Source organism: Triticum dicoccoides, chromosome 6A, assembly GCF_002162155.2.
Source record: "Triticum dicoccoides isolate Atlit2015 ecotype Zavitan chromosome 6A, WEW_v2.0, whole genome shotgun sequence".
Lineage (NCBI taxonomy): Eukaryota > Viridiplantae > Streptophyta > Magnoliopsida > Poales > Poaceae > Triticum > Triticum dicoccoides.
The window spans coordinates 77784248-77808342 of NC_041390.1; the positions used below are offsets into that span (position 1 = coordinate 77784248).

General features: G+C 45.7%; 3 protein-coding genes across 5 annotated transcripts; 1 reads left to right on the plus strand and 2 right to left on the minus strand.

The window, feature by feature from the left end:
- Nucleotides 1-11862: 11862 nt before the first annotated feature.
- On the plus strand, nt 11863-14031 carry LOC119315092. 2 transcript variants are annotated; one of them, XM_037589765.1, is made up of 2 exons: nt 11863-13227; nt 13664-14031. In XM_037589765.1, the coding sequence occupies exon 1, from the start codon at nt 11919-11921 to the stop codon at nt 13221-13223; it is 1305 nt and encodes a 434-aa protein (XP_037445662.1). In that variant the 5' UTR covers nt 11863-11918; the 3' UTR covers nt 13224-13227; nt 13664-14031. The 2 variants fall into 2 exon arrangements, with proteins under 2 accessions (XP_037445662.1, XP_037445663.1); XM_037589766.1 differs by having other exon boundaries at nt 11863-13133.
- A 364-nt stretch (nt 14032-14395) lies between these two features.
- LOC119315093 (kinesin-like protein KIN-7A) lies at nt 14396-20416 on the minus strand. The gene is made up of 15 exons (XM_037589767.1): nt 20223-20416; nt 19072-19438; nt 18884-18973; nt 18702-18802; nt 18453-18566; nt 18288-18369; nt 18132-18199; nt 17973-18032; nt 17767-17891; nt 17003-17201; nt 16801-16923; nt 16613-16705; nt 15660-16517; nt 15223-15551; nt 14396-15059 (listed from the first exon to the last, which is right to left on the minus strand). Exons 2-15 carry the CDS (start codon nt 19319-19321, stop codon nt 14699-14701), a joined length of 2853 nt encoding a protein of 950 aa, XP_037445664.1. The 5' UTR covers nt 19322-19438; nt 20223-20416; the 3' UTR covers nt 14396-14698.
- A 2461-nt stretch (nt 20417-22877) lies between these two features.
- LOC119314210 (glycine-rich protein-like) lies at nt 22878-23541 on the minus strand. 2 transcript variants are annotated; one of them, XM_037588971.1, is made up of 2 exons: nt 23396-23541; nt 22878-23310 (listed from the first exon to the last, which is right to left on the minus strand). In XM_037588971.1, the coding sequence occupies exons 1-2, from the start codon at nt 23490-23492 to the stop codon at nt 23090-23092; spliced, it is 318 nt and encodes a 105-aa protein (XP_037444868.1). In that variant the 5' UTR covers nt 23493-23541; the 3' UTR covers nt 22878-23089. The 2 variants fall into 2 exon arrangements, 1 of the variants encoding a protein (XP_037444868.1); XR_005152235.1 differs by having other exon boundaries at nt 23242-23310; nt 23408-23523.
- Nucleotides 23542-24095: the final 554 nt, after the last annotated feature.

Genomic DNA, 24095 nt, shown 5'->3' on the forward strand with positions numbered 1-24095 from the left:
TTAATCCTTCTTATGCGTTATGCCGTGCAAGTGATGGGCATGTTTATGCCAAATTTGTTGGTTCTCTTCATGAGTATATTGAATGGTCTATTTGGGTTCCTAAGACCCTTGTTACTAACATCAAAGAACCCATCACAAAATGGGTACCTAAAACCAAGCATTGATCTCTTGTAGGTGTTTGCTTCCGGTGGTGGATCATGGTTGCTCGATAGCAGAGCTACAAATCATATGACCGGAAGCAAGGACTTGGTGGTGGATGTGCACAAAGTTCCATCTATGCCCACCAATGTCGAGTGGGGTGACGCCTCATCCTCTAAGGTATTGGGACTTGGCAAGGTGGTCATCTCTCATGATCTCACGATCGAGAAGGTCATGCTTGTTGAGTCCCTTGCATATAATTTACTTTCCGTTTGTCAACTTGCAATCATGGGCTTTGCCACTTTCTTTGATATCGATACCATGGCCCTCTTGTGGCGCAAGACTCTTAAAGTAGCCTTTGTTGGGCATGTCGAGAATGGTCTATATGTGATTAACTTTTCGGAGCGACCCACTAAGACCGCGACATGCCTAATGGCTAAAGTTGATGTGGGATGGATTTGGCATCGCCGTTTAGCCCATGTCAATATGAGATCTTTGCAAAGTCTTCTCAAGGGGGACCATGTCCGTGGACTAACGGATGTTAGTTTTGTTAAAGATCGTGCTTGCAGTGCCTGTATCGAAGGAAAGCTACATGAGAAGGCTCACCCTCCCACGACTATCATTTATTCAAAGAGGCCCTTGGAGCTCCTTCACATGGATCTTTTTGGGCCCCCATCCTTCGATAGTCTTGGAGGTAGGAAGTATTGCTTGGTGATTGTGGATGACTACTCAAGGTACACATGGGTGTATTTCTTCAAGAGGAAGAGCGAGACCCAACAAACCGTCATTGACTTTGCAAATGAAGCACAACGTCAACAAAATGCAAAGATCTTGACAATAAGAAGTGACAACGGCACCGAGTTCAAGAACTACACCTTGGATGAATTTCTTAGTGATGAGGGAATCAAGCATCAATATTCCGCACCATACACCCCTCAACAAAACGGTGTCGTAGAGAGGAAGAACCGGACGTTGATGGATGCGGCAAGGACCATGATGGCGGAGTTCAAGTCTCCATACAACTTTTGGGCCGAAGCCATCAACACCGCGTGTCATGCATCCAATTGGCTCTACCTCCGCAAGGGCTTGAACAAGACCCCATATGAGATACTCACCGGCAACAAGCCCAACCTCAAGTACTTCCGGGGATTCAGGTGTAAGTGTTTCATTCTCAAGAAAAGGTGTTCGGTTGTCTAAATTTGAGGCTAGAGCTTGTGAGGGCATATTCGTTGGGTATGCTACAAACTCTCATGCTTACCGTGTCCTCAATAAATCCACGGGACTTATTGAGGAGACGTGTAACGTGGAGTTTGATGAGAATAACGGCTCCCAAGTGGAGCAAAGTGGCACTTGTGATGTAGGTGATGAAATTCCTCCTCAAGCCATAACAAGAATGGGTGTTGGTTTCATCCTACCCATTGAGGAACCCCTTGTGGCCGAAGGAGAAGGACGATGCTCCACTCAAGTGGAGCCATCACCAACCCAAGGCCCACATGCTTCCGAAGAACAATGTGAAGGCCCTCAACCTCATGAACAAGACCAAGAGCAAGATCATACTCAAGATGGTGTTGACACACCAAGTGATGCCCAAGGTCAAGTTCTCTCCCCCGAGCAAGTTCAAGATCAAGAACAAGCTCATGACGGCGCTCAAGATGATCAAGTAACCTCTCCTGAACTCACCACCGAGGAGGAATTAGAGCGTCGTGCCGCCAAGGTTGCCTCCAAGCTCTCCACCAAGGATCATCTCATGACGAATGTGCTTGGAAGCTTAAGAAAGGGGGTAAGCACTCGTAGACAATTAGCAAATTATTGTGAGCATCACGCGTTTGTCTCTTGTGTGGAACCCCACAAGGTCTATGAGGCGCTAGAAGATCCGGATTGGCTCAATGCCATGCACGAAGAACTCAACAACTTCGAGCGCAACAAAGTGTGGAGATTGGTGCCAAGGCCAACGGGGAACCATAATGTCATTGGAACCAAGTGGATATTCAAGAACAAGCAAGATGCTCATGGGATTATCATTCGCAACAAGGCTCGTTTGGTAGCACAAGGCTACTCCCAAGTCGAGGGTATCGACTACGGTGAAACCTTTGCTCCCGTTGCTCGTCTTGAATCCATTCGCATGTTGATTGTATATGCTTATCATCATAACTTTAAGTTACAACAAATGGATGTGAAGAGTGCTTTTCTTAATGGTCCCATTAATGAATTGGTTTACGTCAAGCAACCCCCCAGGTTCGAGGATCCCTACTTTCCCGATCATGTGTATCAACTCGATAAGGCACTCTATGGCCTTAAACAAGCCCCACGTGCGTGGTATGACCACCTTACCGAGTTGTTACAAGACCGTGGTTTTGAAGTTGGGCTAATCGACCCCACTCTTTTTACTAAGAAGGTCAAAGGGGAGTTGTTTGTGTGCCAACTATATGTTGATGATATTATCTTTGGTTCTCCTAACAAAGCTTTCAATGAGGAATTTTCCGCTCTCATGACCTCAAAGTTCGAGATGTCCTCCATGGGAGAGTTGAAGTTCTTTCTAGGGTTCGAAGTGAAGAAAAGAAGAGAAGGAACCTTCATTAATCAATCCAAATACACCCAAGACATGCTCAAGAGATTCAAGCTAAGTGACGTCAAGCCGGCCTCCACTCAAATGCCCACCAAGTGCCAACTTGACTTAGATCCCAATGGTAAAGTGGTGGATCAAAAGGTATATCGTTCCATGATTGGTTCCTTGCTTTACCTTTGTGCATCTAGACCGGACATCATGTTGAGTGTGGTAATTTGTGCACGGTTTCAAGCCGCACCTAAGGAAAGTCACTATGTGGCGGTCAAACGAATCTTTCGATACTTGGCTCATACCCCAAACTTTGGCTTATGGTACCCAAGAGGATCAAACTTCAAGCTTGTAGGGTACTCAGATTCCGATTGGGGCGGGAGACAAAGTGGATAGGAAGTCCACTTCCGGAGGGTGCCAATTCCTTGGTTGCTCTTTGGTAAGTTGGTCTTCCAAAAAGCAAAGTTGTGTGTCTCTCTCGTCCACTGAGGCAGAGTATGTTGCCGCCGGTAGTTGTTGTGCACAACTTCTATGGATGAGGCAAACTTAAAGGATTACGGTGTCACTTGTGACAAAGTGCCTCTTTGGTGTGACAATGAAAGTGCCATCAAGATTTCTCTCAACCCAGTGCAACACTTCAAGACGAAGCATATTGAGATTCGGTATCACTTCATCCGGGATCACATTAGGCGAGGAGATATCGAGCTCAACTATGTCAACACTCATGACAACCTTGCAGATATCTTCACGAAGCCCTTGGATGAAGCAAGATTTCGTGAGTTAAGGCATTAGCTAAATATCATTGATTCGAGCAATGTTGCTTGAACCCGCGCACACCCTATCACGCTCAACTTGTTGTCTAGTTTAGGTGTAGGCATGGACATAGGGGGAGTGTTGTTCTCTCAATGAACTCTCCCTCCCCCCATTATGCATAAATTGATCACGTCTTTCACTTTAGCCATTGTTGATGGCACTTGTGCTTAAAAGACGAGTTTTGGTCATGGGCCCAAGGTTAAAATCTTCGCGGTGCCATACCTTTTGACTCAAACATAGGTGGCCTCGGCCACCGCCCTCTTGTGAAGAGGTGTGTCTTGGTCGTTTGCTAGTGTGTTTGCCGTTGTTTTGTCATTTCGTCGAGCTAAAGCCGTGTCTGTTTAGTTGCCGTGGCATGCTGGGCGGTACTACCGCTGGTGGTGCGCGGTACTACCGCTTATAAGCGGTACTACCGCCCCCCAGCGCGGTACTACCGCTGAGGGATGGGACCAGGGGGTTAAGTCGGGGCAGGGGGAGGTTTCTTCTCCCCCATACCCATTCACTTCGCCCCTCTTGTCTCTTCCTCTCTCCAGCCTCCTCTCGCCGCGGGAGGGCTCCGGTGGATCTCCGTCTCCGGGGCGTCCCTCTCCATTTCCCTTGGTGGAGTCGATCCCCACCTCGTCCTCTTGCCATGGATGCCGGTATTGCCCCCGTTCTTTCTTTCGTTTTGTTTCCTTTTTAGTTCTTGTTTCTTAGGGGCAATGGTGGTTGCATCTCTAGATTTTTGGCTAAATCTAGGCTTGAGTTGGTTGGAGAAAGCAACTAGACTATCTCGATTAGAGTTTGGTAGGATTATTTTTGAATTTGGTAGGCCGGTAGTGCCGGATCTGACCACGGTAGTAGGAACCCGCTGTTTCACTGCCTCGTGCTAAGAAACTGATGTTTCTCCGCCTCAAGCGGTACTACCGCTCTCTTGGAGCAGTACTACCGCTTGACCTAGAGCGGTACTACCGCTCTCTCTGGGGCGGTACCACCGCGGGCAGGTCACGGTACTACCGCTGCCTGCCATTTTCCATCATTTTCCTGCCTTACCTTGATCTTTTGTTGAGTTTGTTGGCTTATGCTCGTTCTTTCTGGTTGTTTCGCGTTGTTCTTGTGTTTGGCTCCAGGTGATGACCGTTCCGAGCAGCAAGGTCGCCGTATCAACCCCGGGCGTGCCACATCAAAACACTACCGCACCTCAGAGCCTGCCGGTGGTTCCTCGAGCACCCAACCGCCTCCAGCAAGTGCTTCTGCAAGTGTTCCTCCACCTCCTCAGCAATCGAAGCGAGCCGCCAACAAGCCAAAAGGGAAGACTGTGACTGAGATGACCAACAAGGAGTTTTGGGAGAAGCGTCGCCGCAACCCCTATGCGGTGGACCAAGAACCCACTTTGGTCAACCACCCGTTCTGGAACCGTTTTTAGTTTTCCATCTACTTTGATGTGATCAAGGCCAAGAAGAATCTTTTTGTTGATGTTCGCTCCATTGACACTGATGCTATGGAGAAGGATCCGGAGTACTTTGGCGAAGCTCTTCAGATGTGCACTCAGCTAAACATTCTCAGGATCATGCAATTCAATAAGGATTTCGATGCGGATTTGGTCGCTCAATTCTATGCCACCGTCCATCTTGGGACGGATGTCGACAGGACTCTGACATGGATGACCAATGGCAACCTGCTTTCTGTCAAGTGGAAGGCTTTCATGGAGTTGCTTGATGTGGTGGATACCGGTCTTGAGACTCCTCTCGGTTTCCGTCCTCACCGCAATGCTACATCCACCCACAAGCAAGCCCTTTGGCCCTACTGCACTGTGAAGATTCACCCAGTAACTGAGAAGAAGACCTATGAGCTGTCTTCGTATCTGGACATTCTTCATCTCATATTCTGTGAGACTCTCTTCCCTCAGATCGGGAATCTGGATATGGTCCACTCTTACCTCGTGGACATGCTCCTTTTCTGTCAGCATGAGAAGGAAGCAAGCACTGGAGAGAGCCTAGATATCTCTCATGTCATGTGGTCTGAACTTCTATCTGCCGTGTCTGAGCGCAAGTGTCCTATCTATGGTCCATTCATCATGAGGCTCATTGAGAGGGCCTGGGCACAGACTTATCCCAGAGTGTTGCTAGAGACTGGAGACTTGGTGTATCACGAGATCAAGCGTCTGAGGAAGAAGGACAACTGGACAGCGCCTCACACAGGGGGTCCATCTGCTACTGCTGCCACAGGGGGTCTGTCTGCTGATGCTGCTACTGCTGCTGCCATGGGGACCGAGGGTGTGGCTGCTACTGATGATCCTGAGGAGAACTTTGGCCCCTCTAGTGCAGAACCGTCGTGGGCACAGAAGCTTAAGCGCAAGATGAAGAAGTTTTTCTGCATGGAGTCTCATGGTCAGTACATGACTCATGTGGCGGAGAAGCATGCCAGGACACGCCACAAGGAGCTCATGCATCAGATGGGAGCAACTGTTGTCAGTGGGTCTGAGGGTCAGATCACTTAAGAGGAGGACTGGATTCATCAGAATTGCCACTGGACCGACTCCGATGCCGAGCAGTTTTCGACCCACGATGAAGATGCAGAGATGTGATGTTCGAGCTCTTCCTCCTCCCATCACCTGGAGTCGTAGTGTCACTCTATGCCCTTTTTGGTGTCTCGCTGCCAAAGGGGGAGAGAGTGTAGGGATTTGCTTCTTGTGTCGTGCTTTGAGTCGTCTTGTGTTTTCTTGTGTGTTCCTTCTTTGGTTTGGTTTGGTGTGAGACCTAAGTCCTAGTCATATGGTGTAAGACATATGCTCCCTATCGCTACCTTATTACTTATGTCATTTCAGAGTACTGTAGTTTATTGTGAGATGCATGCTTGTCCTGTTTACTCTCTTCTCTCATATATTTTGTGCTTAGTATTGTTGGACTATAAAATATAGGGGGAGTGTTGCTCCGAATGTGTGTGTCGTGCCTTCTCTAGGTGCACACATTCTGGGGGAGCCCGTCTATATTTTGTAGTTCTTAGTTTTCTTCGTTTCATCTCTTTTCCTTGCGCAAATCCCTAGTTGTCATCAATCCACCAAAAAGGGGGAGATTGTTACGGCATATCTCTCTCAAGGTAGTTTTGGTGATTGATGACAACATGTTTGCGGACTAATCTTGTGCGTTGAATTATTCACAGATTCTCCCCTGGCACGAGACGCTTTCTTCCCCTCGGAGTGTATTTCAAGACGGTGTAGCTCTTTCGTTTCTTTCTCGGTGGACTAGTTGCGTAGAGGGCACCGTACTATCAAGAGGGGTCCGCTGGAGTTTTGCATGGGTGGAATCATCACGTACACATCAGCTTCTCACCCTCCGAGCTTTTCCTGTCCATTGAAGAGATCTCTCCTCTCTTTCTTGTTCTGTCTGGGTCTATGCGGCAGTACCGCGCACCCAGCGGTAGTACCGCCGAGAAGCCACAAGCGGCAGTACCGCTTCGCAGCGGTAGTACCGCTGGGGGCCTGGCACATCCGCCGTGTCCTCAGCATATTTGAGAGATCCCTTCTCTCTCGCGCGCTCCCCAGCGGTAGTACCGCACTGCCTGCGGTACTACGGCCGAAGGGTCACAAGCGGTAGTACCGCTCCACAACAGTACTACCGCCCTTGACCCCACTGTCGTAGTACCGCTGGGTAGTCTGGCTCCTACCGCCTCGATTCGAGAGGTCTTTTTCTCGTGTCGGGTTTTGCGGCACTAGTCACGGTTGTAGTGGCGGTAGTACCGTTCCAGGAGCGGTAGTACCGCCCTACCACCGCGGTAGTACCGCATTTGGGTCCGTTCCCTACTAAGTCTCCTCAGTGCGGCAGTACCGCTGGTTGGCGCGGCAGTACCGTCGCCTGGCGGTAGTACCGCCCCCTCTCAGCGGTAGTACCGCCCTATGCGGGGCTGGTTGGTGGGGGGCAACGGGATTGTTTCCCCCACTATAAAAGGGAGTCCCCTTCTTCCTTCTCACTTACCTCTTCCTCCCCCAAGCTCCATTTATTGCTCAAGCTCCATTAAATACTCCAAGCTTCATTTCCGCCCGATCTATCTCTCTAGCCAATCAAAATTGTTGATTTGCTCGGGAGTGGTTGAGAATGCCCCGATCTACACTTCCACCAAGGGATTTTTGATTCCCCCACTCATCCCTAGCGGATCTTGTTACTCTTGGGTGTTTGAGCATCCTAGACGGTTGAGGTCACCTCGGAGCCATATTCCATTGTGGTGAAGCTTCGTGGTCTTGTTGGGAGCCTCCGATTAAGTTGTGGAGATTGCCCCAACCTTGTTTGTAAAGGTTCGGTCGCCGCCTTCAAGGACACCAATAGTGGAATCACGGCATATCGCATTGTGTGAGAGCGTGAGGAGAATACGGTGGCCCTAGTGGCTTCTTGGGGAGCATTGTGCCTCCACACCGCTCCAACGGAGACGTACTTCCCCTCAAAAGGAAGGAACTTCGGTAACACATCCTCGTCTCCATCGGATCCATTCTTGGTTATCTCTTACCTTTACTTGTGCAAGCTCTTTATTGTTTCTACCCTTGCTTGCTTGTATGCTTGTTGTTATTGCATCATATAGGTTGCTCACCTAGTTGCACATCTAGACAACCTACTTTGATGCAAAGTTTAATATTGGTAAAGAAAAGCTAAAAATTGGTAGTTGCCTATTCACCCCCCCCCCCTCTAGTCAACCATATCGATCCTTTCACGCCGCTTGTTACTTCGAATCTCTAGGTTTCGCGGATCATCAGCAAGGCAAGTAACACTTTGATCATATTTTTCCTACTACCCAGTTTTATTGCATTAGATCAATCCTCACACATTGCATGATTAGGATCTAATTAAATTGTGGGATGGGAAGTAGTTGAGGTAGTACCTATTACCTGTTTATTATCAAACCTTTGGGAGTTACTTCTACGTTTACTTATTATGCCAAGCTATGCTAGTAGACGTGGATTGGGTGAGTGATATCCATGAAAGATGTGAGTTTGTTAATTAATGGTTTATCTAAGGTGGCAACTTAAACACACATCTGGGTGGATTGAGGCACCTGGGTATTCCAGGACTTGCCTATTTTCTTTTGGACCGCCACCCAGGCTCAAAGGGATCATGAGACTATTCATACTAGAAACTTCCGTGTGCAGCCACAAGCTATTATGGGCTCTAGCATAGTTGACTAAGTCGTGTGAACTCTTACAGTGGTAGACTAGCAGATGTAGGGGATGTAGGTGGTACGGTCTACCCAATCGTAAGGTGCTAGCGCTTCTGAAAGACTATGTCTCGGTCATCCGTCTTCTCAAACACCATGTAGTGCGAGAAACCAAACGGAGGCGATCGAGTCTTGTGGGGAAAAGTGCGCAAACCTCTGTAGAGTGTAATAAACAAATCATGATTAGCCGTGTCCCCAGTTATGGACATCTTGAGTATCTAGTACCTGGATTATCATGTGAATCTCAACATGTTACTCTAAATTAATTTTGTTGGGTTATGTTTAATGATGATGTTTAATTGGGATTGAGAATGTTGTCAACCATTCTCAATGTTTAACAACTACCATGATAGTAATTAAATTTTATTCCTTTGAAGTAGGGAAAAATTGGTTTTACGCAAAACTGTAACCATAGAGCTTTCCACCAGCCAAATATGCATATAGTATAGCTGTTTCATTCCATTACTCTCTATGTGTTACCTTGCCAGCATATTCCATGTGCTGACCCGTTTTGGGGCTGCAACGTTAATGTTGCAGACTTTTCAGACGATGATTAAGGAGTTTTAGGTCGTGGTTCTATACTCAGTGATGTCGTTGGAGTTGATGGACTCACTTATCTTCCAAGCCTTCCGATGTTATCGTTATTATATGGCCTTAAGCCATATTTATTGTAATAAGTTCACTTATGAGACACTCGATGTAATAAGTGTGTGATTGCTACTCTGCTATAAATCCTCCGAGTACTATGTGGTGTCAGCATTACTGATCCAGGAATGACACCGGAGCACAGAGATCAGACTGTTTGAGGTCTGGTCACTACAATGGTCTTGCATAAGGAATAAGAATTCAAGTACCTCCTCACCCGCACAATCAATAGCACAAGCTATTTTAATCACCTCATTCATTCCCAACTTCTTCCAAACCTCCTTCGCTTTCTGACAAAGAAATAGAACGTGATTTGTATCTTCTGGCCCATTCGAACATGATGGGCAGATTGGCAAAAAATTTATGTGTCTATTTGCAAGCGTAACCTGGCACGGGAGAGTTCCCTGCAACGTACGTCAAATAAAGATCTTTACCTTTGCCATACATGAAAATTTCCAAATCTTAGACGAGACAGGGTTAACACTGGTTCTACCCATACCATTTGTATATTGCAATTTTTTTCCCACGTTGATGATTCCATTCCACCAAATAAGCAGATCGAATAGTGAACAAATCATTTTTTGTATAGCTCCAAGCAATGAAATTCGACATACTATGCATAGAGAGGGGAATAGCTGAAGTCGTCGAGCATCATTTGTCCACAATGTTTGCCTCACCAAATCTTCATCCCAAAAGTTCGTGACTGGATCAATAAGATCAGAGACCTTGGACAGAAGGTGCCCTCCTCTAGGAGTAATAATTTTCCTATTTGCACAATTCGGGATCCAAACATCTTTTTAAATATCGATATTTTATCCATTTCCAATTCTCCAGATATAACCATTTTTCAGTGAATTAACTCCCGCCATAATGCTTTGCCCATAAAAGAAGTGACCTTTTTTAAGCTTGCATTCATCAAATCGCCATCAGAAAAATATTTAGCTTTCAATAGATGGGCACATACAGAATCCGGATTATCAAGGAGATGACATGCTTGTTTAGCTAGTAATGCTAGACTGAAACAATGAATATCCCGGAATTACATACCTCCTTGATTTTTGGGACACACATCTTCCACCAAGCCATCCAATGCATCCTCTTCTGATTGTCCTCGTCTCCCCACCAAAATTATGACACCACGTCAATGATTCCCTTGCAATTTTTTAGGAATTTTAAAGATGGACATGGCATAGGCGGGGATAGCTTGCGCAATAGATATGAGCAAAATTTTCTTCCCTCCAACGGATAATAATTTCTCTTTCCATCCACTATTTTTTTGTATAATACGATCAATCAGGAATTGAAAACACTCACTGTTGTCCATACCCATGTTGGCAACCCAAATATTTGTCATTGAGAGCTTCAGTCATAATATCCAGAATCGGACAAATTTGCGCCATGTCTTCCACTTTTGTATTGAGGCTAAATAAGATGCTAGATTCTTGAACACTCACCATCAGCCCTGAGGCGGCACAATAAGAGTCCAGGACTGATTTTAAAGCTTCCGCGTTCATGGTATTGGCTCAGATAAGAATCAAAGAATTATCAGCAAAGAGGAGATTCGAATTGATGGGGCATCTCTGTAAACCTTTATTCCAGACATGTTTCCATTCTCCTCCGCATGAGCCAAGAGAGCAATCAGGCTCTTCGTACATAACAAGAATAAGTAGGGGAATAGAGGGTCTCCATGTCTCAAACCTCTCGTTGGCTTAAAACTCTTAGTTTCCTCTGTATTGAAGCGAACCCGGTACTCCACGATGGATACACATTGCATAACTAAGTTCACCCAGTTTTCTTGAAATCCCAGTCTCAACATAATCTCCTTCAAAAAAGGCCACTCCACTCGGTCATATGCTTTGTGCATGTCCGGTTTTAGGCGCCCACGCAACCACACTCTTGGGTCCGGCCCAAAACGCGCGCTCCCTGGCTCCCTCCTGGCTCGGTCACGTCGCTTTACAGCTGATGAACACGGTTGATCATTCAACCATTGACTTTAGAAAAAAACATGAATTAAAAAATGTACATGATTTTTTTTAAGTTCACAAATTTGAAAAAGTTCATCAGTTTTGAAAACAGTTCATCATAATTGAAAAAAATTCATTGATTGATTTGCAAAATAATCATTGAATAAAAAAGTTCATCAATTTTGAAAAAAAAAGTTCACAAATCTGTCAAAAATTTCATTGATTTTGAAAAAAAAAGAGTTCATAAATTTGGAAAAAATGGAGTTCTTTAAAAAAAATCGCAAAAAACATCTAATTTTGAAAAACAAGAAATTCTTTATAAAGAGAAAAACCCAAGTAAAACCGTAACTGAACCACAAACCAGGAAAACTGGTTTGGGAAGCTTCCCAAAACTAGGCTTTCACGAACGTGAGAAAAGAAATAAAAGGCCTGGCTGGCACGGCCCAGATGGCCAGCCTGGCTGGCACGGCCCAGATGGCCAGCTCTGTTAGCGACGCAACAGCTGGACCAGCACGGTCCGGCCCAGGAACCCTCTCGTCACTCCCTGTTGTTGTTGTGTGACCCCTCCAACGAAACCCCTGTCCCCATCTCCTCCCACCCCAGCGGCCGCACCCCCGCCCGCCATGGCCCCTTCGGCGTCACACCTCGTCGACGAGCTCCTGGAGGAGATCTTCCTCCGACTGCCCACCCCGGCCGCGCTCGCACGCGCCTCAACCACCTCCCCCCGCTTCCGCCGCATCATCACCGACCGCTCCTTCCTCCGCCGCTTCCGCAAACTCCACCCGCCGCCGCTCCTCGGGTTCGCCGACGAACGTGCAGGCTTCCACCCCGCCGAGGCGCCCCATTCCTCCGCGCCGCTCGCCCGTGCCCTCGCCGACACCGCTGATTTCACCTACTCCTTCGTCCCCAAGCCCAGTAATGACCACTCCTGGCGTCCCTGCAACGTCCGCGACGGCCGCGTCCTCCTCGAGAGCAGCCGATACGGGACCTTCAGAGAGCTCGCGGTGTGCGATCCGTTGTCACGGCGCTACGTGCTGCTTCCGCCCATGCCCGAGCACATGTCAGTCCAGGAACAGCGCCCTTGGGAATTCAGGTCCATCCTGGCTCCCATTGCCGAGGAGGATGAGGATGAGACGTCGTTCAAGGTGATATGCTTTGCGGACTATGAAACCAAGCTGGATGTGTTTGTCTTCTCTTCAGTCACACGCCAGTGGTGCATTGCTGCATCTCCCAGCTGGATTTCTTTGGGCGCGGACCGCCCATGGGGGCTGCGCGTGGTGTTTGGGGAATCCCGTGGCTTCTCCTGTTTTGACTATGTACGTGGCTGCTTCTACTCGGCGTCGCCATGGAAAGACAGGTTGCTCGTGCTGGACACGCGGACAATGGAGATTTCCACTGTCAATGATCGCACTGGCTACCATATGCAGCTCAGATGGCTCCCTGGCCAGGCAGAAGGAGTTTCTGCCAGAGACAATGGGCTGGGCAGACTCCGCCCTGCTCAAGTAAGAAGTCTGCCTGCCATTGTAGTGGGTAGAGAAGGAGCACTTGAGATGTTTTCTCTTGTCGGGGATCACAGTCCAAATGGATCGTTTCATCTCTATCACACAGCTCAGGATACTAACAGTGAATCTCCCAAGGAATGGCAGCTGGAGAACATTATACAGTTGCCTGGCCAGTATGATTATTTCACCTTGGGCGCGACTGAGGGATTCTTATTCCTTGGAGCCACTTCAGAAGACCAGTTGGATATTGATGAAGACTCACCAGTGTGGTTGTCGAAGACTGACTGGGATGTAGATTATTTTTCGCTGGATGTCAAGACTTCTGAACTTGCAAAGGTTTGTAGGAGGAGGAGGGAATTCTTCCACTATGAAGATGTTTACTGGTACTTTGGCTTCCCTCCATCTTTGTCAAAACCAAGTATATGAAGCGGTAAGTCCATTTTTGCTCATGTTCGTTGTGCTTTGCTGCCCTAATTGTTCATGCAGCAAAATATTGTTTTATGATATTATGATAACTTATCAAACCAGGGAAGGTGGCCATGATTTCATTTGTCTCCATCTTGTTCAGCAACTGCCATGTGACCGCAATTTCATTTCATTCCAGCAAAGACATTGTAGGCCTTGGGAACATGAGGCTTTAATTTACCATTCAGATCTTTTGTTTTTGCTACCTTTTGTCTGTATCGCTTCCTAACTGGAACATGATGGCTCTTGGACTCTTTGAAATAGTGACCGAACAGCTTATGTGCTTTGATTCTTTAATACTGTATTTTCAGTTTTGCATATCAGGCCTTAGCCTACCTATGGTAGCAAATCTATTGCATATTGTGAGTTTCTTATTAGAGTTAACTAAAACACATCTGCAGGGACAAACACATTTGGAGTCTCTTGTTTGGGCTATGCGATGCTTTTGAGAAGAAATGGAGGATATACAAGATGGTGATGCAAATATGCTGGCTAGATATAGTACTCGAGCCCTGGTATTATTTATCAGGAACTATCCATTATGTACTTCACTATATATGTCCGTGTGCAGCATATTTCAGCGAGACATGTTGTAGGAGGTGAATTTGTATATGTACTTTGTTGTAGGCAAGCTTAATTTTATCGAACTCTAATATGTAAGAGTCATGTGTTGGGAGAATGACACACCCTAAACCTATTTGTGGTGGTGTGTTCACATGCCTGGACCTAGTTGTGGTTGCAGCCACAAACAATATGCTTCTGCTCGCTATGTTCATCCAGCTTCCATGCATCTGATGATTCATGACTGTTTTAGTTATTTTTGCTGATGCTGTTTTCAGTGTTTATGTGGGGTACTTTTTTGAAGTCATTTTCAGTGTTTACCTTTTCAGAGTCAGGAATGCAAATTTGATAATGTCCTGTTCAAGTATATTTTGAAGCAATCCACAAAATACTCATTGTCACTCTGATTTTAGGCTGGCACAACACACTCCACTCTGCCAAAAGTATTAAATTGTGTGTTGCATTCGATGACAATAGCAAATGCAGAAGTTCCAATGATAAAAATTCTGTGAACAGTCTAAAATTTTGCATACTGAACCTGAAACGTTAAGCCCTAGAAATCAACCACCTGATTGAACAAGTCCAAAATCTTTTAAGCACCGACAATTGCCTCTTGAGTTATTTTCATCCAAGAATCACTGACAAGTTATGAACATTCTACAAAATTAATACATGCAGAAGGTAGATGACAACAAGTCATGAACATTCCAAAGAATTTTGAGCTATCTACATATCTCAAGCAAATTTCGCAGCCTTCCTTGATGACCAACAAAGGTTTTGAGCTATCTACGTATATCACCAATATAGAACATCTCAGTGCCAGTTCACCTTGGTGAATCCCATCCCCAATATGAAATATATCAGCTCCTTTTTCCTCACTGTAATGGAGTCGAGACCAACTGGCGAGTTTTCTCCTTGATCATGTTTGAGATTGGCTGCCAGCCCATCAGCCATGGCTTCCTACTTGCAGGGAGCGCAAAATTGAGCTCAAACATCTCCTTGCTGATGTTCCCACCCTCACAGAAGCCAACCAGCCGGGCCACTATGTCGGCGCTCTCTTCAATGTGCGCTTTGTCGTTGGGATCTGCCCAGAGCTTGTTCACAAGCTGCAGCTTCCGCTGCTTCGCCTCGAGGGGGACTTGCCATTTGATGAAGAGGCGCTCCCGCTCCTCTTCTGTCAGCCTTGAGCCCATCCTTCTCGCAAGAAATTCTCGCTCATTCCTCAACGCCTTCATGCTGCAGCAATGCACAAATGGATGGAATTTGTAAGAAGTAAGAAAACCATTTTGGAGACAAATAACACCTACACGGGACGAGTTGAATGATGTAGGTAACAAAGCAGGGTAGAACAATATCACCAAAAGACACTAGAAGCATGTCGGTTTGTCATCGTATTTACCTTGAGGCTAGAGAAACTGCTGGGTCATCACCAAGTGCAGCAGGGCTTGCGTCACCGACCTCAGCGAAATGCTGCTGCAGCCATGTCAATCTTCTGACTTCAACCTCGATGTATATCTGATCAGCCATATCCCCTCTGAATAACAGGTAGAACTGGGTCCTGTGTATGATTGATACATGACAGAGATCCCACAATTGTATAATGTGCTGCATCTGCTCCTTAAATAATATCTCCCATGATTCAGGACCATCCTGTTGAGATCCAGCATTTTCAACTGGATCTTCATCCATCTCATTTGCTTTGCCTTCGTTAGATTCCAACTCCAATACCTGTAAGAACATTCCAAGAGAACATGTTTTAGCAGGGGAATAAAGATAATTTCTCGACATAACAAATTGAATGTGTGTGCAAGATCAAGTGAGATCAGAAACCAGAACCTGGCAGACAAGTAGCTGCTTTTGGTACTGAAGTTTTGCCACTCTCTCCTTCAGTTCAGTGACATAATCCCTAATACTTCTCACGTTTTCTTCGGCGGCATTTTGGAACATCTTCTGCATTCTTTTCATGTTCACTGAGCTGGATCGCCTGTAGCGTGGAGTTTCATCGCGTGATGATAAATCCCCAGTGTCTCCACTCTTGGTGGGAGTAGCCTTTTCTGAACCCTCGTGGGACACCTTGTCCCCCTCTGGAGCCCTATTTTCAACTTCCAACTCCAAAGGCGTGCTAGAAGAATGGGGAGAGCAAGGTGCTCTTATCAGATTTGGTCTGTTGCTTATACCCAGTGGAAGAAGCGTCCTCTTCTTCTTTGATCTGTTGGAGTTCGGAGTAGTCTCAACATTTGGAAGTGACATCACCAATTTATCAATAGATCTCTGCACATTTTCTAGTTTTGCCTCAAGTTTGGCAATGTCACTGTCCTGCAGATGAAGTCTAGTAATTTCATCTTTCAAATCAGACCCATTTCCTTCATCTGTAACCATCTCAACATCTCTGTTCTCAGATCTAACAGACTGCATCTCCCTGATTTCTGCCTGAAGTTTAGCAATAGTTTCTGCTGCATCTTGGTTCCCATGCTTGTGGCATTCAACCTCCTTGTGCAGTACATCAATTGCTCGGTTCGCTTCAACCTCAAGTTGTTGTTGTAGCTGCTCAAGCTTGCGAATTTCATGCTTTAACATAAATGGAGCAGTGGATGATTGTCTAACCGAGCTCCTTATCTTAATCTTATTATTACTTGGCTCAGAGAACGTGAGGCACTTTCTGGTCTTTTGTGGTGAGTCAAAGGGATTCCACCCCTGCAATGAAAGCATGGATTTGGATAATATTTAGTTTACAGTTGCAAGTCAGAACTTCAAAAGTTCTGGAAGAAGAAAGGAAGAAAGGGCCTTACTGGCTGGTTATCACCCGTCCTTTTTTGTATTTCTTCAAGTGCTAACTGTGCGCTATCTCGTTGCTTCCGTAGCTCTTCCATCTCCAGTTCCATCTGCATGGTTGTTGAGGACCAGTTACAAATGATAATGTTCTTATTCGATGAATTCTGAAAAGTCAGAGTATTTCACCCTTGGTCAGAGACCTTACCTGCTTAATCTTTCTGGCGAGGATATCAGAGGAAGAGGAGGCACGGTCAGGGGTCCTCAGTTCTGCTTCTAGCCTAGCAACTTCTGTCTGTAGATGCTTAACAAGTTGCTTATCGGATACAACCTGTATGGGCAATGGAGTGGTGAGTTGACTTCAGCAACTAAAGGTAAGACAAAGAAATGCAGTCTCACTTGACTCTTACCATGTTAACTTTTGCAGTATTTGTGACCTCCTTGGCACATGTCGCAAAGAATAAAGTATTCCTAGATTGTTCTGCATGTGTTAGGGCTGGGCTCATGGTGCAGATGATGGCTGTTCTTGCATTTCCACCCAAAGAAAGCTGCAGAATACGGGTGAGCTTTGAATCCCGGTAGGGTATGTGGCCACTTCTCTTCTCTGAGCTGCAATGCAAGTTTACAATTATTTCTTTTGGAGTTCCAATAACGATGGCCTGTTCTCACTAGATTTTTGCTATTTAAATCGAGAAAACCGATATCAATGACATGCAATACTTTTACACACATAATGTGAATGACATTTCAGCAATTATATGCATTCTAAAAGAAGATGTAGCCACTTCTGAAACATGAAAAACATATCTGCTTAGCAAGAATATGTTCATCTTAATAATTTCAGCAATTTTATATTGTAATAATTAGAAGTGCAAAACCTTAGTGTTTCACTTAAAATAGTAGCTTAGCAACAATATGTTCTGTCTGATGCAGTTCATGAGCACTTGTGCTGTGCACTCTCTTGTGAAACTCATTAGGAGGCAAGTGCCCACTAATTTGCTGAGAGGCGCTACATATCCAACAGATAACAAATATAATTCATACTAATGAATTAGTTGCAAGTAATTTGGGGACTCATTTCATGATAGTGCAGAGAAGACGCTACTAACAGTAAATACATCTGATCCAAACCAATGATGTACAAGTGGAAATTTTGTTTTTGAGAAATCCAAACCTTAGCTTTCGGATGACAGTAGTCAAAGTCAACAAGCTGCGATTAATATGGCCGCCTTCTTTCAATCTTGCACCAATTGCATGTGTTTGTGCAGCACGCTCGCTTCCAGCAAGGTCAACAAAATTCTGCGAACAAAGCAAAAGTTAATTTGAACGGATTGACCATAATCAGCATACCATTCTCCAAAAGCAGCAAAGTAAGCATACCAAGTTAGCAACAAAAGATTTAACACAGCCTGATGCTTCACGGAGCCTACTCTCCACAGTCTGGATATACATATACACAAAAGAAAGGTTAATCATCTCCTCTGTATGCTTTCCTCACAAAGATCGAATCTAAACCAGAATGGTTCTTCTTATACATACCAGCCTAATGATTTGGTGCGAACGTGAACTTGCGTCGTTTAGTGCAGTTTCCCCAACCTGTCTTTGTTCTGCAGTTATTTGGAAGCTCATTAGGTAACTATCACTACACTATCTTCTTCTTTTCTAAGATGGTAGGCTATGCATATGTAGCAGTACCTTCACAAATGCCTATTAGATGCCTTAGATGTTGGCTATCCTTGGCGATTTCTTCATCCAACTTCTCCACGATGGTTCCTTTCTGTTTAATCATATATACATATTATTTCATTGCTGCTGCATGAAATAGGACTTATAGTGTATTAATTCGACAAGATTGCAAACCTCAGGATCATCTAACAAGCGAAGGGGACCAGAGTCAGGTCGTAGAAGATCCTTCACATTCTCATTGTATATTTCCATAGCAGATATCTTGATAATAAATTCCCTTTCAGGATTCTAAGCAATCAACAAAAGCAAGAAAAAGTCATGGTTTGCTTCAAACTTGTTAGAAAACATTCTTGGATAACTGCTCAAAATGATTTGCTTCGACAGATCTGCACAACTGAGCCTATAAAAAAGACAACTACTCACGTTTTCGATGTGTTTGTAAATGTCACGGACAGCGCTCTCTGTCACACCTCTCATGGTGAATGTTTTGCCACTGCTTGTCTGACCATAAGCAAAGATTGTGGCTGCAAAACCAAGACAAGGAAAGGGTCACTCACAGATCGACGTTCCACTACAACCAAGCTACAAAGTGAGCAGCAGTATACCATTGATGCCTGTCAATGCAGACATAGCAACATCCTTAGCTCCATCTTCATAAACCAAGTCTGTCTGGCATGCTGGCCCAAACACCTTATCTGCAAAGAGATACAGGAATGAATTGGTTATTCAGAAGGTCACTTTTACGATACAGAATTGCTTCAGCTATTCAGTGATGAATCGTTGGACAGTGTACCAAAAGTGTAGGAGGTGGGTGCTGCCCGGTCCTGTGACGGACCCGTGTATAAGATTGTCTGACTGTCAGCGCATTCCCATGCCACCTTCTGGTCCTTCATGGCCAACTCCCTCTTGCTCAATGGTCGCACCCTCACAGTGACAAGGATCTTCTCCTCCTGGGCTCTGGAGCTGCCACCAGGGGTAACCATTGGTGTGCGTTGAATCTTTGATGCAGGGGTGCTTGGTGTTGGGGGTCTCGATGTACTCATTTTGTAAAATCCCCGAGGTCCTTCAAGTCTTCAATGTGAAGTGGACCCAGGAAGGATGTGCAAAATAGCAATTATCCAGCTTCCTCAAGAAACTAGTCTGGGAAGGGACACCAGGATCTGCAACAATGCAACAATGGTCAGGTTCAAAATTCCTAGAACAATAAGATTAATATCATATAAAATGAAGTGGCAGCTCATTATCATTCATCATAAACAAAAACATTGACAAATTGCCAAGGAAAATGAAGACCTTGTTGGGGGCCTGAGAAATACTTTTACTTCCGGAAGTAGTATGACACATCGATCTAGCTAGCTAGCAGCAGTTCGATATTTCAAAAAAAAAGTGTCTGATCGTTCGAAAGGGAACGCCAGATTCAACTACACAGCAGTTCAAGCACAGATCCGGCTTTTCTCCATTTCAAAGAGCGACGATTACATGAAGCGAATCCAAAGAAACGAACTAATTTACAAGCAATCGGTCCTAACCACGTCGCACGGCACGGGTCACGTTCCCATGCCGCCTAATCAAATCACCCAATCCGTCGTGGTTATTAAACAGAAACAAAAGGACCGCCCAATCAACCACCGGGGGGAAAAGGAAACCTAATTAATAGCACACTACGCTTATTATACAGAAACCAAAAAGCACTTCCGGCAACTAATTTCCAAATCTGCAGCGCCCGCGGACGGGGGGAGTCGGAAATGCCGGCAGCCACTTGTTCATCGGTCGAGCGCACGGCATCTATGATGGCCGCCGGCTCCGCCGCAGATCGGAGCACCGGGCGGCCTCAAGAGGGCTCCACTTGCCGTTCCCGGGCGCAGAAGCCAGATGGGGCACAGACGAATTGGGGGGAAAGTCTGCTGCGGGTCAGGCTCCGTCACGAGGGTAGAAACCACTCACCAGAGCAGCGATCCGAGGACGCCCGCCGCCACCGCCGGTACCGGGGCGCGAGGCGAGGACGAGGAGTGGGACGGCGGGGAGGCTTGTGCTGCTCCCGCTGGCGGTGCGGCGCTCCCGTTTGAATTCTCCGGCTGGGGAGAGAGAGGGGGAGCGGGGTGGGGTGTGGGGTGAGTGAGTGAGGCGAGGAGGCCGCAACGGCACTTTGGGTTTGGGAAGGTGTTTCCGCAACTCGCCGCTTCTTGATGGCGCCGCGGGTGCCGCTGGCAGTGGGGCCCGTTCGCCGTTCGGTTTGACCCCACGTGCTTCCCGATGGGGTTGCTCCTAGGATGCCAGCCACCTGGCTCGTGGACCCCAAACGAGGTCCAACGGTCGACTCCACGGCTTTGAATTAATCACGCTGAATTCCATTTACCTCGTTCTTATTACACCAAATTAAATCTCATTGAGTGTTTTGACTCTTCCCCACTACATCAAGTATATTTTCGACTTACTGCCTCCGTCCTGGTTTAATAGCCATCCTCGTATTTTGGGTCGTATTTTGACCATGATTTTAATTAACTATAAAAAAATACTCCCTCTGTTCCTAAATATAAGACCTTGTAGAGATTCTAATATGGACTACTACATACGAAGCAAAATGAATGAATCTACACTCTAAAATATGTCTATATAGTACATTCGTATGTAGTTCGTATTAAAATCTCCAGAAAGACTTATATTTAGAAACGGATGGAGTATAAGTTACACATAGCAAAAATAATGCCATTGGAAACTATACATGCAAATACGAATCTAACAATATTTTTTTATGACATGCATTAACTCCTACTAGTCAAATATGTGGTCAAAGTTTAAGCCAAACTACAATGGGGATTACCAAATTCAAACTAAGGTAGTACCGTCTCTAGACCGATTCAAATTGGTCCAAAAATATTCAACTCGATGGAGCATTTTTGGACCAATTTGCATTGTCGAGTATTTTTAGATCGATTCAACTCGGTCAAACATTTTTGGACCAATTTGAATCGGTTGAGCATTTTTAGATCGGTTCAATTCATTCAGGCAATTTTAGACTCAATTTATCCAATTAAGCATTTTTTAGATTAAGTCTATTCTCTGGAACCTGGTTGAGGAGAGTCGGACATGGGGCCCGGTTATGTTCGGTTTGCCTCATGTTAGTATATATAATTACTGTTAATTAAAGTAGGATTTATATTCCCATTTTTAATGGTTCAAGTAGTTATTGTTATTCTCTAACTAGTAAATGTGTACGTGCAATGCATGTTGATATTAGGGAGAGAGTTAGTTGGATGATGATATTAAGTAGGATGTCAATTACTCTAAAACGATCAAGATTCCCCTTACAAAAAAAACAACGTCAAGGTGCACACACTACCATCCGTTGGCCTCCTTTTTAACACTCAAAACCTCTATTTCATTTGCGACCAAAGTGACATCCTTCACAATAGGAGGGATGATTTATGGCGGAGCATCATCAATCCAAACACTAGGAGAAGAAAAAAATAGCTAGTGAGGCAAGCTCATGTGCTACCATATTAGCTTCCTCAGCATATGATAACATTCATGAAAGATCGCTCCTCCATTGCCGACAAAGCTACTCCCTTTTTCATCGCCTTAATGACATCCATATTGTCAGAATTTACCAGCAATGTATTGCACCCCAAAGATTGAGGAAGGTTAAGCCCGATTTTAAATTTATAACTTCCGTAGATAATACATCCAAACACCATTCAACAGGATTTCGCATCCCATAAACTGCCCTGCTGAGTCACTACTTCGGTCTAATTGTGGCATCTTTGTTGAAGATTTGGGTTGAGGGTCTCAAATGCAAATTTTAAATACAATGGAGGTCAATTACCAAGAAGTACAAAGACTAAATTGCAGAGTGAACTATGTCTAAGGACTTAAACAGAACTAATCTACACGATATGGTAAGCCTGAGAACATATAACTGCGAAATATAGTTGTGAATATATAAATGAGGTAACGTTTGAGGAATCAAATGCAAAACAACCAAAGAAATTAGGTTCTCCATCCTTGGCGGGATTTGATGATCCATTGATTCTGTTTGCTTGGTGGGAGCATGTGTTAGTTCATTTAGGAGTACAGGCTAGTACGACTTGGGAGCACATATTAGTTCACTTTGGGAGCATAAATTTGTCCGGAAACAGTTCATCAAAATATATATCATGGGATCTAGTTTTGAAGATTTCGACATGAGAAATGTGATGGTGTAAACGGTTTGTAACTTTGCATTGCCTGGTTCACGGGAATTTTCATTTTAAAAAAGCAAGTTTACGAATAAAAAGAACAAGCAACCAACCTCCCATGGCAAAAAGTACAACTTAACCAGTAATTTCGGTAAGACAAACGAGTTACAAACTTTTATAAAAAGGATTAATTTGATTGGTCAATAGGTGGCGAGACGGCCCACTCCCCCTGAAAATTGGGAGGGAGGGGGGCAAGTTTATGATTGGTTAGTAGATGAAAAAAATCCTAATCAGCGTGTAATTACGTGTAACTCTTTGTATGTTTAGCATTATTGTTTCGGCAATCTCCGCGTAAACATGAAGGAGATTCAGTCCACGCGATCGATCGGAAACACAACAACACACTACATGCATGCATCCCCTCTTGCAAACTAAACACGCATCACATTTCTTATTATTCGAACCAAACAAAAAGGACTACGTACGTGCGTACGTAGCTACATACGTTCATCCGCGCACATACAAAGATCACATGAACTAAACCGGAGATTTATTTTATTCGAGAAGTACCCTGGAAGAAGCTAGCTTCCAGATCATGGCTCCTGCTTGCTAGCCAAGCCATAGCCAGCTAGCTAGCTAGTTGTGCACCTCAGTGCGGTCCATGGCCTCCGGGACGTCGTTGGCGGCCCGGCAGCACCGGATGCAGTCGCCGTGGTACCCACGGCGGCAGCAGCCCCACCGACCACACGGCCCGTAGCCGCCGCCCCCGCGGCCCGGGTACCCTCCGCCTCGGCCGCCGCCACCCCAGCCGTCCTGGACGCCGGCACCGTTGGTGTCCACCTTCCCCTCCTTGTCATCTGCACGCGATCACACATATAAGAAGTTATGAACACGTACGCACGCGAATGCTGAAAATTATAAGAGGTGAAGAGCAGGGAAGACAATGGAGCTCACGAGTTTGCTCGGAGGCCGCGGCGGCGAGGAGGACGGCCGACGCGAGGAGAACGGCGAGCACGAAGAGAGCCTTGGTGGACGCCATTACCGGTCGATCTAACAAGAGCTAGCTAGATGGTGCAGTGAAGAGTGGAGGATGCGTTGCTCGTTTGTGGAGAGTGATGAGGAGGGTGAGGCTATTTATAGCGTCAAGCGAGGGCACAGGTAAGCATGGGAGCGGGAAGAGATGAGGAGTGGGCGAACGTGCATGCATGCAGCGATCAGATTCACGTGCATGCAGCGACCAGGCAATGCGAAGTCCTTCGACGGTTCGTGCAGATTCATATGCGCATCGTTGTGCACACACCATGCAGACACACGTATCCCTTACTTTGTTCCCCATGCGGATACTATACTTACTGACAATTTTTTAAATAAACTCATCATCCTCTGGGTCAACAAACTCCTCATCGGACGAATCCATCGTGTCTGTACAAATGTGAGAAAAAGTCTAATAAACGGTTCGGAGATTTATGACCTGTTCGGCAATCCACCAGCTCCGAAAATCTACGGAGTGGCTGTTTGCTCGCTTCAAGATTTTGAACTACAGCTCTGTCCGCTCCCGGGGCAGAGCTGTGGAGCGGAGTGCCACCAAACAGGCCCTTAATCAAACAAATGGTGAGCGAGTTGCATGATGGCCAGAGTAGGG